Genomic DNA, 15,073 nt, shown 5'->3' on the forward strand with positions numbered 1-15,073 from the left:
CACAGCTGTAGTAAGAAAAGTAAGGATCTTTCCTAATGAATGTTTTTTTTTGTTTTTGTTTTTTGTTTTTTATTTGTATACATGTGTATGTTCACACACAGGACAAGGCCACAGCAGATGAGCAGCAATCCTGGGGCAGCTTTAAGACAATGGCAACTGAGCCGTCATCTGGCTCCGGCGGACAAAAAATGGATCGAGTGGAGCTGCACAGTAAATCCTGGGACACTTCCTCTGCAAACACTCCTGACACATCCGAAGGAGACTTCCAGACTGAAGTTTGAGGAAACACACACAGAAAGGACACACACATAAATGGAATGAGATTTACCAAAAGGAAAATCTATAAAAGGATTATACATTTGTTTACGAGAATAGACCATTAAAAAAAAAAGACTCTATATTTTCACATGGACACTTTCAGTGAACGAAACTGGGGCTCAGAGAGTATATGGGAGAATTTTTAACAAACTGTTTCTGAAATGTCTTGATTTTACTCTGGAAAGGATTCTCTTTCACATATTTGGAAATTTGGAAACAAATATTTCTGCACCATCCTTTTTATAGCGATTTAAAAAAAAAAAAAAAAAAAAAAAAGCCCCCTTACTCATGTTTCGCACACATGATCGGCACCATAGAGTTTTGTTCGACCTTTATGTCCTGTCTTTGTTAATAAATGACTCTCTCTGTTTTTGGGGGAAGGGGGAGATTTAATGTGATTCATTAATAGGATCAAGAATCAAACCTCTTTTGAACGTTGTCATTTTTATTTCGATTTTCCCAACATTGTTTAATTCATTTGCTTAAACAGTGGAAGATATATATATATATATAAAAAAAAAAAAAAAAGATTTCCGTGCAAATACGGTTTTATTCCTTCTGCGACTGTGTGGATGGGGGTTTTTTTCCTATGTTCCATTTAAAAACATTTTTTACAACAATCGTATATTTGTGTGTTATTCTAAGTCAATTGCATAACAAAAGATTAATAATCATGGGGAAAGATATATAGTTTCAATTTACCCTCCCTTCTGTTCATCTCAGCTGAAAACACTCATGAAAACTCTCCCATTTCTGCTAGATAAAATGCAGCCATCGTGCAGTATCTCTCTCTGCTCTGTAGTATCATTCACCCGCTGTTTGAAGTGCTTATTGATTCTGCGTTGATTCAGTGGCTGCTGTCCACTTAAAATGGAGGAAAATAAAGTCTGTTGCCAGTGACCCTACACTATCTGTTAGCGCAAAGTCCATTTGTAATAGAGGCTCAATAACGGAATTTGTAAAAGGCTAAGCAATGCCATAACAGCAGAGCCTACATCGGCAGGGCTGAGAGAGATTTATTAGCCTTCATGAGTACCTCTGTTCTGTAGTGAAGTCATGATAAAGTCTTATGAATGGCAGGAAGGTCAGACCTCAATGCCAAAAAGAAAAGTGATTTGGTGACTTATTTGGTCAAGTGCATCGTTTTCTTATGCTCTCAGAAATAAAGGTACAAAACTGTACTTTTCCTTGTCACTAGAAAAGTACAGTTCTTTACACCATTGAACACAACTGAAGGTACACAATTGGATGTTAAGGATCATTGCTGTACCTTTTAAAGCTTTACACCACATGTATCTTCCCAGGTAAACGGTACATATCCTTCTAAAGGTATGAAAGATGTCCCGTTAATGTTAGCACACCAGTGAAAATGAAAAGTACAGTCAGGTACCATTATTTCTGAGAGTGTAGTGTATATATATATAAAAAAAAAGGTTATACCAGGCTGAAAACATGACAGAAAACATATTCCATGCTTCCATATTTGATTAATCTGTTAGTCAGAATTTGTATAAATCAACAGATGACAGTAATACACAATTCAAATTCTAGTAAGGGCCAACATTTAGGAAAATTTGCACTTAATAAATATCACTTTTTCTCTGCGCTCCCCTTGTTAATGTTGAATCTTACAGCTTTTTAATTTTTTTTTTTTTAAAGATAATTTATTTAGTTTATAAGTTTGCGTGGCAGTCTGGGAAAATCAAGTTTTTCGGCCAACAATATACTTTGAGATGTCTACTTTAAGAAAACAGAAATACATTTCACTAAAACAGAGTGGAAATAGTTTTTGTTTAGGCTACTTTATAACCTTGCTTTGGTTATCTGCCAACAAAGTTCGTGCCAGTTCGTGCCACCTTGCTAAGTGTGATTTCCTCACAGTTTGATCACATTGTGTCAAAATGTATACAGTGTTCCTACACCATTACATCATCAAAATAGAGAAGAGTGCTTACTTACTGTACAGATGACAGTAGACAATGTTTTAAAATGGATCAATGTCCTAATAAAAATAAATGAATATCAAGAAATTTAGCCAACAGAACTGTGAAGAGCAGAGCCATCCCAAGCATGAGGTAGGACCCAGTGTGAGTTAGATACTGAGCCCTACTTGGCGATCATTTCTGTCATTTTAATATCAAATAGCATCATGCGCTTAAAAACAAAACAAAACAAACAAAAAAAAAAAACAATATGCCTTACAGGTGCGTCTCAAAACAAAAAGTTCCTTTTTTTCTGTAATTTAATTCAAAAAGTGGAATTTTCATACATTCTAGATTCATTACACATAAAGTGAAATATTTCAAGTTTTTTTTTTTTTTCTTTTCTTTTAATCTTGATGATTACGGCTTACAGTTCATGGAAATCAAAAATTCAGTATCTCAAAATATTAGAATAAAGAATTTATAATACAGAAATGACAACCTGAGAAGAGCTCTAATCAGTGAATTAAATCAAAACATCTGCAAAGGTTTCCTGACCCTTTAGTCTCTCTGTCTAAGTCAGTACACACAACCACAATCATGGAGAAGATGAAAGTGAATTTTGCATTTACTGAACTGAACTTGAACTTGAAAATGAAGTTTTCCACAATGTTTTTTTTTTAGATGCACCTGTATACTGTATAACTAAAACGATGTTTTAGAATTAAGCCTTACATTATAAAATCAACTAAAACATTGAAATCAATCAGGATGTTTCATTTTTTTATTTTACATTTTTAATTATTATTTTAAATATTTCCCCTGGCCACGGGACCCCCTAAAGGATGGGGCCTGGAGCGGTCGCACCAGTTGCACTGCCCAAACAGTGGCCCTGGTGAAGAGTGAAGACACAGAGATGACACCCATGCTTAAATGTCGTGAGTAACTTTTACCTCAGGTGGTGAGACAGAGACTGATGCTAATAAAATCAAAATGAAAAAAAAAAAAATCCTATTATAACCTTAAAATTCTTTAAAATGTAGCAGAAATGTTGTTTTTCCAAAAGGTGATTATGTCATAAATGTAGTAGATTTTAGTTATGACTGAGATATACGGAGATAAACATGTTCAAGAAAAGGTATATTTTTCATAACTATAAGTCAAAATGTGATCATGTGAAGAGTTTTCCCAGACCGCCACACATTCTAGCACTTTTAACTCATCAGTTTTTTGGATGTTTAGCTCGATGTTGAACGCACTATTGGAGTCGTTACTGTTTATGGCTGTACACTAATGTGTTTTGGTACTTTTGACAAGCCACAAAGCCACCCCAAGGACCCCTTGTGGAGAATTTTCACTTACTAAAAAAGTTTGTCAAGTTAAACAATATTATGCTCGTTAGTGTTCCTATACATTTATGCTTGTGTTACTCCCACAAACAACATTAGCAACTCATGTAAGATTTAATCTAACTTTTTTCTGTTTATGCTAACACCGCAGCTCTGAAGGCTCAGGTTTAATATTGAACTGAGTATATAGGACATTCTTGTTTCCTCCTTCCCACTGCAACTCATACCAATTAGGCAAGTTGTGTAGGCTGATGTAACCACACACAGAGGCTCGGGGAGAGAGGGAGATAATTACCATTGGGGCAGACAATTTGTCCTGACATTTTCCTGCTCGGTGCAACAACCATCTGCTCAAAGATCCCTGAAGTCACTACATCATATAGACACAAACCACAATACAAGACCATGCCATTTTGACCTTAAGAACTCATCTGCAGTAATAGAGAACGTGGAACAGGAAATAACCCTTTTCCCTCCACTGTGATTAAAAGTGCTTTCCTCTACAATTTGCCAACAGGGTGAAGTGATCATTTTACACACCCTCAGTTGAACTAATGTTCAAACTGACATTGCACAAGTACTTTCAGTCCTTTGTCAAGTAAGAGCACTTAGCTAGCGTTAGCATTGCTTTGAATTAGAAGAGCACCAGGTAAGTATGCTTCACGCTCTTGTCCAATCTTTTTTTTTTTTTTTTTAAATACATGACTTACACAATCCTTTCTTTTCACTAACAGTGCCTATCTTTTCATCTTCATAGTTTCTTTCTTGTAACCCTGGTATTTATTTCTAAAACCTCATGTACCTTAGAGTTTTTGTGCTAAAAGTAAACAATGTTCCATGCATTAAATGAAACCAATCTTTTTCAGATTACTGATTCTAGCCCTCAAAACTGTTTTCTCAACAACTTTAACCCAGACCACCCCTACCTTATATATATATATATATATATATATATATATATACACTTGTATTGATCTTGAAATAAAAAACTTGCCTTACAGTACATTTTATTTTATTAAATATGTATAAGAAATATGTATTTGGAAATGTGTGCATATGTGTTTTGTGACATTTATGATTGACATGAGTATGCAAACAAAAGCTAACACACAAAATAGCCCAAGATGACACACACACATATATATATATATATATATATATATATATATATATATATATATATATATATATATATATATATATATATATATTATATTATATTATATATATACATAGATACATGACATTATGTCCCCCCATATTTCACCTTGTTTGACCCCAAGGTTTCTTCCACAACCAGCAATTTTCCTGTAAGCTACAGATGGCGGTCACAGAAAGTTCCTTTTGCCCCATTTCTTTCCCTTTTTTTTAATACACACAAGATTGTACAAAGTAGTCCTTTACTGTTTTCATAGAGTGTCTTTTTATATGAAAATAAATTTTCAATCTGATGTATCAGTGTTTACGTATATTTTTATCCTAATAATAACAATGCAGATATCGTGTACACACCAATCACAGGGACAATTTACATTAGTTCCTTTGCTAATTCTGAAAGCATTGCCATGACAACACAATATTAGCTGTTTTGTTTGTTTGTTTTTTGGAAATTATCTCCTATTTTCATTCATCCTGGAGTATAATGTGATTTAAACTCACTCATAGTGATAATTAATTCAATCTTCACAATCATCATTCAGTATAATAAGCAAATTCAGCTTTCCCTTCATGCAACATTCCTTCCGTGATTAATCGACATAACCCACTTTTGTTCTGTTCTTTAGCCAGCCAACACATGACCACAACACACTACAGTCAGCAAATGCATAAATATTCAGACTTGTCCAGTGCTATAAAAAGCAGAATATTAAGAACATCCATAACAGTGATCCAAAAGGACAGTGTGTCGACGTCTTCCCAATTAAAGAGCAGCACGAGGCAACTTTGAGATGTAATTTGTACACGTTGTGCTGATGTTGGCTGGATACATGCGTGCGTGTTTGTGTGTGTGTGTGTGTGCTACAGAATCTAGAGAATAATAGCATTTTGTGCACAGGACAGTATAGCAACTAAAGTCATACCATTTTCAAAGCAATACAGTCCAAAAAAAAAAATTCAGTCAGTTTTAAGGCAAATATTTCAGAATTTGTCTCAGTAAACTTATATAAAAAGTGTAAATAGGTGAGGACAGTTAGATGCTTAGAGTTTTTTAGAGTTAACTTTTCAGCTTCATTTAATGTATATGACATGCAACAAAATCACATTTCCTTGTAATAATTCCTTCAAATATTACATAGGCTCTGTTTGAAAAGGCCTATTTTCAGATGCGCACACACATGTTATGTTAAGAACGTGAGCTCAAATTGTGTTCATGTGAATTTTTATTGTGGACAGTTACACAATTAGCTTTAACTATGCTACACTACTAAATGTTATTTATGATTTAATCACAGTAAATGGTTATATTCAGACGTATATTAAGTTAAAAAGATCAGTCAGTATTTAATCAGGAAATCAATCATTCAATTCTATTTTTTGTGTATTGCGCGTTTAAGAGTAGATATTGGCACAAAGCAGAGTGACAGAAATCCAAATGTACAGATTTATATTTTGATTCCTAATGAGAATAATATCTCATTATTTTTACTTAATAACTGGTTATTTTGATATACTATCTCATTAATGTGACTTAATATTTGACACACCATAGAAAAAAAAGTGTTTGCCCCATCATGATTTCTTCTGTTTTTGTGAGTATCTCATACTAAATTGTTTCAGAAATTAAAACAAAATCTAAGATAAAACAAAGGCAACCCGAGTAAACATAAAATACAGTTTTGTAAAAAGTTGTCCATTGCCAACTGGGCCTGTGTGAGTATGAATTTGCCCTCATAGTTACTAATTCTCCAAATCTATGAAACTGCATTCATAATGGGGTTCAGCTGGACTACATGCAACCAGGCCTGATTACTGCAAACCCTGTTCAATCAAATCAACACTTAAATAGAACTTTTTCAACAGTATGAAGTTGGTTAAAAGGTCTTACCCAGTAACGCACTATGTCAAAATTGAAGTAAATTCCAGAAATGAAAGCTAATTCAAAGGCTCTGGGACTCCAAAGAACCACAGTGAGAGCCATTATCTCCAAATGGAAAAACTCGGCACAGTAGTGAACCTTCCCAGAAGTGGACGACCTTGCAAAATTCCTCCAAGAGCATAGCAACTACTCATCCAGGAAGATGAAGAGCCAAGGGCAACATCAAAGGACCTACAGACCTCTCTTGTACCAATAAAGGCCACCGTTCATGACTCCACTATCAGAAAGACACAGGGCAAAAAATGGCATCCATGGAATTGTGGCGTGGTGAAAACCACTGCTAACCCAGAAGAAAATTAAGGCTTGTCTGAATTTTGCCAACATGCACATTGATGAAAAAATAGCAACATACTACCTTAACAACTTAAGATATGTTTCTGAGGTGCCAAAAAAAGTGGTGCAATATCTTGAAATAATGAGATATTATGTTAAAATAATGACTTCATTTCTACAAATAAGTTATTAAGTGAAAACAATGACATATTAAGTAAAAATAGCATTATTTTGAAATAAAAAATAGAAAATAATCAGATATTAAATCAAAATGATAACATATTATATAGTATCCTGGAATCACATGTTATGACGTCACAATAATGAGAAATTAAGTTGAAATAGTGACATCGGTACTGATATTTGTAGGTTTTTTTTTTTTTTTTTTTTCCAGCTTCTGTGATTTATGTGAATTCTGAGATCTTGTGAATCAGTGGAATAACAATTCATCAAGAAGCTAAATTTTGTTGATTTATTCCATCTCAGTTCTACAGTTTTAAAACATTTTACACCGTGAATAAATATTTCCGTACTTTTAGCATTTGGAACCATTTATTCTGATAGATTTTAATAACAAAATTAATTGGCATTGACATCTGGGAGATGCATTATTGTGCCTTAGTTGGAAGTAAATTTGGACAATTTGCATGCCATAAAGTGAGCTTTAAGCTTGAAGCTGATTGCGCTCCAAGTGCTTGGATGCAGGTAGTGGTTCTGGTGATAATTAGATATTTTACCTGCATATATTCATATATTCCATTGCTCGCTTATTATTCCTTTTGCGCCCTCTGGCTTTTTCACGTCTGATTGAACAGAAATTAAGTCCACTGTGCTTTTATGTTACTCAGGATTTGACCTTAAAGAAGATAATAAGATTAAATTAACTTATTGATACTCTTAGGCTGTCTTGCTTCTTTCCTTAGACCACAGTGAATCAATTTTTAAGGTCAGACAATTTGTTAGTGTCAGTATTTTTGTTCAGTTTTTTTTTTCTATCATGTCCTGTTTGACACTGTGGATCTGTTTCATCATAGCTAGTGCAATAAAAAAGAAGAATAAATTAAACGTTTTCAGTGCAATATATATTCAATTTAGGAATTATATTAACACTATATTACCATTTACTGCATTTCTGGAAGAGAACAATGTGCATGTGCAAATTGAAATCTATCTTACAAACTTTTATTCTTCTCCACATTTTCAGTAGCAGCTGCTCTCCTCTGCTCTGGCTTTTGAAGGAGGAAGAAAGCGAGTGCTCTCTTAACATGCAGGAACACACATGATTCGAGTGCGTTTGCATTTCATTGCGTTGTTAACTAGATGAGGCTTCTGCGCCTGGAGGATGGCCAGGGATAAAAGCGTACACGCCTTGGAAACTCAAGTCTTGGGGGTATGCAAATTTCATCCAACTTAAAAAGCAACCCCTAGGCAAGACAAAAATAGATCTATAACAATATGCACAAAGGCCCCAATATGAGAAATGATGAATGATATTTCAAAAAAGGAAATGTACTGTATAGACACATCATGGATCTCTTTCGGCATTTGGCCTTTGGTTAAGCAACAAATTATCCAGTATGACAACCTTAATTGAGTATAATGCGGATTCAAAAGGACATGAGCATTACAAAATAACTCATTATTATCCATTTTAGTCAGCGCAAGCTTCATTCATATGCATTACCTTAATCTTTGTATTTGTATTGGCAGAATGTTCTAATTTGAGCGTGTACGTTGAAGACGCTGTCTATAAACTCAATCTTCTGACGACACAAAGTCCACAAAACAAATCTATTCTCTCTTGTTATATTTTACGAACGTTGCAGCCTTGCTTATTCTGGCAAAAAAAAAAAAAAAAAGCCATTTTGCCTTCATTCCTGCCTGTATTCAAACCAAAAAGGCTACGTATAAAGCACTCTCTGCTAAAAGCAATTTTTTCCATATCATTCTTTATGTAACATCATGAATCGTGGCAGTTCCAAGTGATCAGAATAAATCTCAGAGAATAGGCAAATGGAGAAAAAAGCTGATACTGAATGCTGGTCATCTCTTTTCTGCTCTGCCTAGATTTGCTGAAAGGCCTCCTGTCAGACTAAAGCTCAACTAATGGATTTGCTCACCAAAGAGCTGTGTGCCGCTATATTGACAACTGTCCTCATTGCACATGGAGCATTCTTCAGGAAAGTTGGACACTCCAGGCGGTTCTGTGAAGCCCAAAGTAGTTTTTCATTACGTTTTCTTTCTCCAAAAATGAGTTTCTGTCTACACCGGTGCACTTCAGTCCAAAAAAGAAACGATATTGTCGAAGGAAAGGGCGCCATAAAAGATTATATCTGAAGGCAGCAGCTTATGATCACAGCCTGTTATAAAACGGTGGGAAAGTGGAGAGGATATGAAAGGAAAAAAAACAGATGTCATCTAGCTCCCCTTGCTTTCTTTTGATTTGTACAGTTTGCTCTAGGTATAACAGTGGCTCATAAGGATTAATCGTATGTTTTAACATGTGCTGTAAACAAGGCTTATGATGCACTCACAGCATGCAATCATGAATAAGTCCCTTAACCATGGACTGGATCAATACCCACATTTTTTAAATGTGAGTTATCGCACTGCCAGGTTTTGCACTGAAAGCTCAGATAACTCAGTATATTTTTATGATCTAGTGAACGTATACTCTAGGAAGCACTGTGCATCCTGTACACGATTTTGTTCTTCCTATTTTCCAGGTCTGCATGTCCCAGTATCCCCTCGTCTCACACTCAAGCTCTTTTGACTGTACGCTGGCTGTTTGAAGCTGTTGGAGTGCAGAATCACAAAATGGATGTGTAATGCACAGGGCCTTCCCAATCTAAAGCTATCTCTGAGCGCAGATGCTTGGCAGAAGCTAATGGTGCAGCGGGGAAGCAACAGAGTGCCTGCGGATGTGTGTAAATGCTGCCATCAGTGCATGCACACACCTCACGCCTCATCCCTTTCCCTCTCATGAATAAACCCATAGGCTCGGAAATCTCTGCATGCTCCAGTCAGATTGCTCCACGCTCCAAAAAGATTTGCGCCTTCTGAAATGATTTGATTAGAGGCTTGATTTGAAGGCATATCGCATTCGGATTGAACTAAGCTTCAGACAGCAAGCCTTATGAAGCTTATAAAGGAGCAAGCATTTCAATATTATGAAGCAGCATGCATGAAGCAGAAACCCCTGGTTTAACATCTGAAAATGTGATGCTGTCTTCCTTTCTTTACATAGATGCAGATTCTGCAGTTCGTATACCAGGAAGTGTTGCCATGACACCTCAACCTCAAATGAAACCAAATTTGATTCCGAAAATGCAGAAAGGGATTAGAGACACATCATGGGGATTCAAAAGCATTCCCTCCAAATGAAAGAGCATCTGGGTGTTATTAATACACACAAATTGGAATAAATAAGTATATATATATATATATATATATATATATATATATATATATATATATATATATATATATATATATATAAAATTTATTTTTCAAAGTGTTTTTTACAATCTTTCACCCTGGTGCTCTGTCTGCCACATCACATTCCCTCTTTTTAAAATGGAGACGACACAGCTGTAGCGTGATTAAATCTCAATGCCATGGTGACATTTATTACACACAGTGTATTTGAGACACACTCTTGCTTTGAAGGTTCAGTTAGGTAATAGCCCCAATTTTCAAGTTCAAGTGGACCGACAGGATTGTGCTTTAAATCACGTACAGTTTTAGCCCAACAGGAGCTGATAAGGGCACAGAGATAACGAGCAGGTGAAGAACACTTATTTCACAGCCAATCGGAACATGTTAAATATTTATGGGCAGCAGAACACTTCAGTCAAGGTATGGTTATTACTGAGTAGCCTGCAATTTGGCCAAACTTTTCTTTTATAAATTTTTGCGGGTATGGAGTCTGTAAATAAACAGCATGAAAGGAACTGAAATATGGTGCAACAATTCGTGAAGATCATCAAAAATGGCTCCTAAAAATCCTGTTCACATCAATTTATGTACTATTAAGTGCATATAATGAGGTTGAGCATAGCAAATGAGTGCTTGGTCAGCTTATCCTTTAAACTGTGGGTATCCTTTCTTTACAAGAGACTTTATTGGCATTATGTTATTAATTCAACAACTAAAAGCACGATAATATAGCCTACACCCCATGCACACATTACAATCTATAAAAAAAATTATATAATTCCTACACCATTCACCCAGTGTGCATTTTGAGCTCATATTCATTATTTAACTACAATAACAATAACTTTGTCAATGTACAAATATGGACCTGATGGTATAACATTGCATTAATTTTTTGTTTTGTTTGTTGTTGTTTTTTTTGCTTTGTTTTTTCATGCTCATGTTTTCATTTTCAATTATCTCTTGCATCTAAGTAAGTACATTTGACAGCAAAGAAAAGAGGGTGGGGAAGTGATTGTGGTTACGTGTAGTAGTCTAGACGCTATTGAAAAACATCTTCTCCGACAGCTACTCAATAAAAATCTGGTAACCTCAGAGGCATGAACTACATGCAGGTAATTTGCATGATCTGAATGGCACACCCAGAAAATCAACTTAAACTGTCTAAGCAGTCTCTGAATACACATAACTTTCTTTGCATAAATATGGATGTAACTTATGTTGGTGTCACCAACTCTCACCAACTCTGAATATGACCAGAAAAGTTGTAACCCTTTCATTCAAAATAAATAAATAAACAAACAAATACATTTACAGTTATGTTATCTGTCCTTTTGTGTAATTCGTGCTATGATTCAGTAATGTGTGCTTAGTCTGTCTACTTTTACTTTTAGGAAAATCACTGCTGATGATGTGTCACAGATGTGTCAGCGAAGCTGGCTGAAAAATAACAGCACATGAACACAAAATTTAGTGTGCTTTTCACTTTGTGTTATCCTGGCATGACTTTCCACTTACAGGCTTCATTAATCTATTGTATAGTCAGGGCTAGAAATAAATCAGCCTCATCCTTGCTTCTTCATATCATTCTGGGTAATGACCATTGGTAGCGCTGTTGCACTTGGTTCCACAAACTTCCAAAAGAATCCACTTTAAGGGCATTTTCAAGCCTGTAGATCTGTGCTTTGTTCCGAAAGAGGGACTTAAATTGTTACAATGTTGCATTTTCTCCTTGGCTCAGTTTGCTTTCACAAGGCAACATTTCAAAGTGCACCAAAATGTGTTTATGCAAGTCACATATGAGTAAACAATCCTGTCATTGGTCAGAGTGTGCCTGTTTATGTTCCAGGGTATCACTCATAGTGGTCATCCATCAAGATGGATAGACAGCAGCTCCACAAGCTTATTTCGGCTTTCTTTTTAGCTGTAGTTATTATAATTTATCTAATTTATATGTTCCATGAAGCCCATCTCCTTGAGACGCTCACTAAAGACTAAAATGTGTTTATGCTTTACTGAAAGTTGTTCAGAAATATGTTCCTCAGACCAAATTTCAATGAAGCATTTTACATCGTCTTTGGTCCAAGTTAAACCGTGATTCATGTTGTGAGCTATTACAAAAAAATACGCTTTTTACATAATGCAGTTCCCATCATGCATTGCTATATAGGTTAATTTGTTGGTCCGTAGGGTCGAATTGCTTTCTCACCACAAGCAAACTTCTCCAGAGCTTGAATGCCACTTTGTTCAGGTGATCTTGGACCAATTGTTTTGGTGCAGATCTGAGAGAGATTGCTGTGTTCATATAGAGTATGTCTAAATAAACCAAACCACGAAAGAAAACGCAAGGTGTGAAAATGCCCTAAGACATTTCTTAATAGGAAATAACTGATGTGGTTGCCAAAAAAGAAACTTTATTTTGAAAAACAGGGAGGTTTAGCCCTGCTGGGCTATTTATACCGGCCACCCCTGATAATTTCATTCCATCTGCAGGATGGCTACATTATGGGAGTATGCTAAAATGCAGGTGGGGATACACTAATGTACCGATAGAGGTTGTTTATAAGGAACAGTTTGCCATCACATCGTGTTCAACAGATTTTGTTGATTTTATTTGAGCACCATTTTAAATGTTTAGATATGTTTGCTTGTTCAGTTTATGCTACATAAAGAGATTCATTTATTTTATTAGCATTTAGATCTCAGACCTCATCCTTACAATCAACAGTAAAACAACATAGGCAGTATTCATGTTGTGCTCTGAGGCACATTGGTGTGTATCTGTGTGTTTGTGTGTGCGTGACTGTTGCTCTCCTATCCTTAATACTACCTATGATAACTGCCCTTGTAGAGTACGTGCCTAAGGCAATCCCCAATTCCACTTCCGAAAATGGTGCCTGCATTTTCTCAATCCTGTTACAGTGTTCCTTCAATTTCCTCATCCTGTAGCATTAACAGCCATAAGCTTCTAAATCAGCATTGTACAACTTAGGAGGAGAGGACATGGAGGCACTGGACATGTGATGCTTCAGAAGAAAAAATAAATAGATGGATAAGTGAACCAGCATTCATGTCCATAGATGGTTTATTTATAGAGGTAGAAGAGATATGATATCTTGACTTTCTAAAATATGGCTGGAGCCTATTCTAGAAATGATCAAAAACTGAAATTTTTGCACAAAAACACTTAACAAACCTCTCAAAGATGTTTCATGCAGCTCATCTGTTAATTGAGAAAATGTTATTGGGAAGATGTTATAAAAAAAAAATCTTTCTTAATATTCTGCTATTTATAGCTTTAGACATCTTGGAATTAATTAACAGTTAATACAGGTGTGTGATACCCGGCTAAACGTGAATCACCAGGGTTTAAATCACACTGCAGAGAACCAGACTGACTTGAAGAATGAGCATCTATATGCAGAGTTTATTAAAAACGATCTAAATTCATTAGGCAGGCAATGGTGAAACACAGACGTGGAAAATGGACAAGAGGGCAATCCAAACCAAAGTCAAACAAGAGATGCAAAATGGTTGAAACAGGACTCAGAACTTACAGTACATAACACAAGATATTGACAAGATTTTGCAATGAGTGACTGTAGACCAAATGCTTCCATAGTGACAAATCAGTAAACAGGAAGTGAACAGTAATGTAGATGCCATCATCTTCCCAGTTAGTAAACCAGCTGCATGTGACATTGTTTAGATGCAATTTATGCACATCATCCCGACATATGTGTGTAGTCTTAGCTTCTACTGTTTAAGTGGTACACATATCATATAATCTTTAGCTGATAAGATTGTTTGTGGAATTAGATGTCTATAGCTACCTGCTAGCAATGTAGAGTTGTGAACAGTCAGTTCTCAAAGTTGATGTGTTGGAAGAAGGAAAAATGGGAAAAGTGTAAGGATCTGAGTGACTTTGGCAAGGGCCAAATTGTGATGGCTAGACGACTGAGTCAGAGCATCTCCAAAATGGCAGGCTTGTTTGGTGTTCCCTGTATGCAGAGGTTAGTACCTACCAAAAGTGGTCCAAGGAAGGACAACCAGTTCAACCGGTTCAACTGGACAAGGTTCACAGATGCATGTGGAAAGCGAAATTTAGCCCGTCTGGTCCATTCTCACAGAAAAGCTACTGTAGCACAAATTGATGAAAAACTTAATGCTGGCTATGATAGAAAGGTGTCCGAACACATTGCAGTGCATTGCAGATTGCTGTGTATGGAACTGTGTAGCCACCGACCATTCATAATGCCCATGCTGACCCCTGTCCTCCCCCAAAAATGCCTACGATTGGCACGTGAGCATCAGAACTGTACAATGGAGCAGTGGAAGAAGGTAGCCTGGTCTGATGAATCACTTTTTTTTTTTCTTCATGTGGACGGCCGAGTTCATGTGCATTGCTTACCAGGGGAAGAGATAGCGCCAGGATACACTGTGAGAGGCAAGCCGGCAGAGTCAGTGTGATGCTCTGGACAACGTTCTGCTGGGAAAATACATCAGATTAAAGAGTAAATCCCTTTGTCTGATCAGATAATCTGGATTGATAGGCTACTGTTGCTATTTAAAGAATGATAGCTGTTCACCTGTTGCATAAACCTGTCCCTTGCCTGCAGTCATTTTCATTACCTTCATTACCACCTCCCACCCAGATCCTGCTGGCTGCTATGGCT

General features: G+C 36.1%; 1 protein-coding gene across 9 annotated transcripts in view; it reads left to right on the forward strand.

Moving 5' to 3' along the window:
* The window catches only part of adgrb2 (adhesion G protein-coupled receptor B2), a 458,554-nt gene that overhangs the window by 429,857 nt on the left and 13,624 nt on the right, over positions 1–15,073 (forward strand). For 8 of the 9 annotated variants that reach the window (XM_053638184.1, XM_053638186.1, XM_053638190.1 and 5 more), the window contains one exon: positions 102–446. The exons of the other annotated variant lie outside the window; for it this stretch is intronic. In XM_053638184.1, the coding sequence (XP_053494159.1) occupies positions 102–281 (180 nt within the window). In that variant the 3' untranslated portion in view covers positions 282–446. Of the gene's footprint in view, positions 1–101; positions 447–15,073 lie in introns of those variants that run through there. 9 annotated transcript variants of the gene reach the window in all.

The sequence above is a fragment of the Ictalurus furcatus genome, chromosome 12 (genome assembly GCF_023375685.1).
Source record: "Ictalurus furcatus strain D&B chromosome 12, Billie_1.0, whole genome shotgun sequence".
NCBI classification, from domain to species: Eukaryota; Metazoa; Chordata; class Actinopteri; order Siluriformes; family Ictaluridae; genus Ictalurus; species Ictalurus furcatus.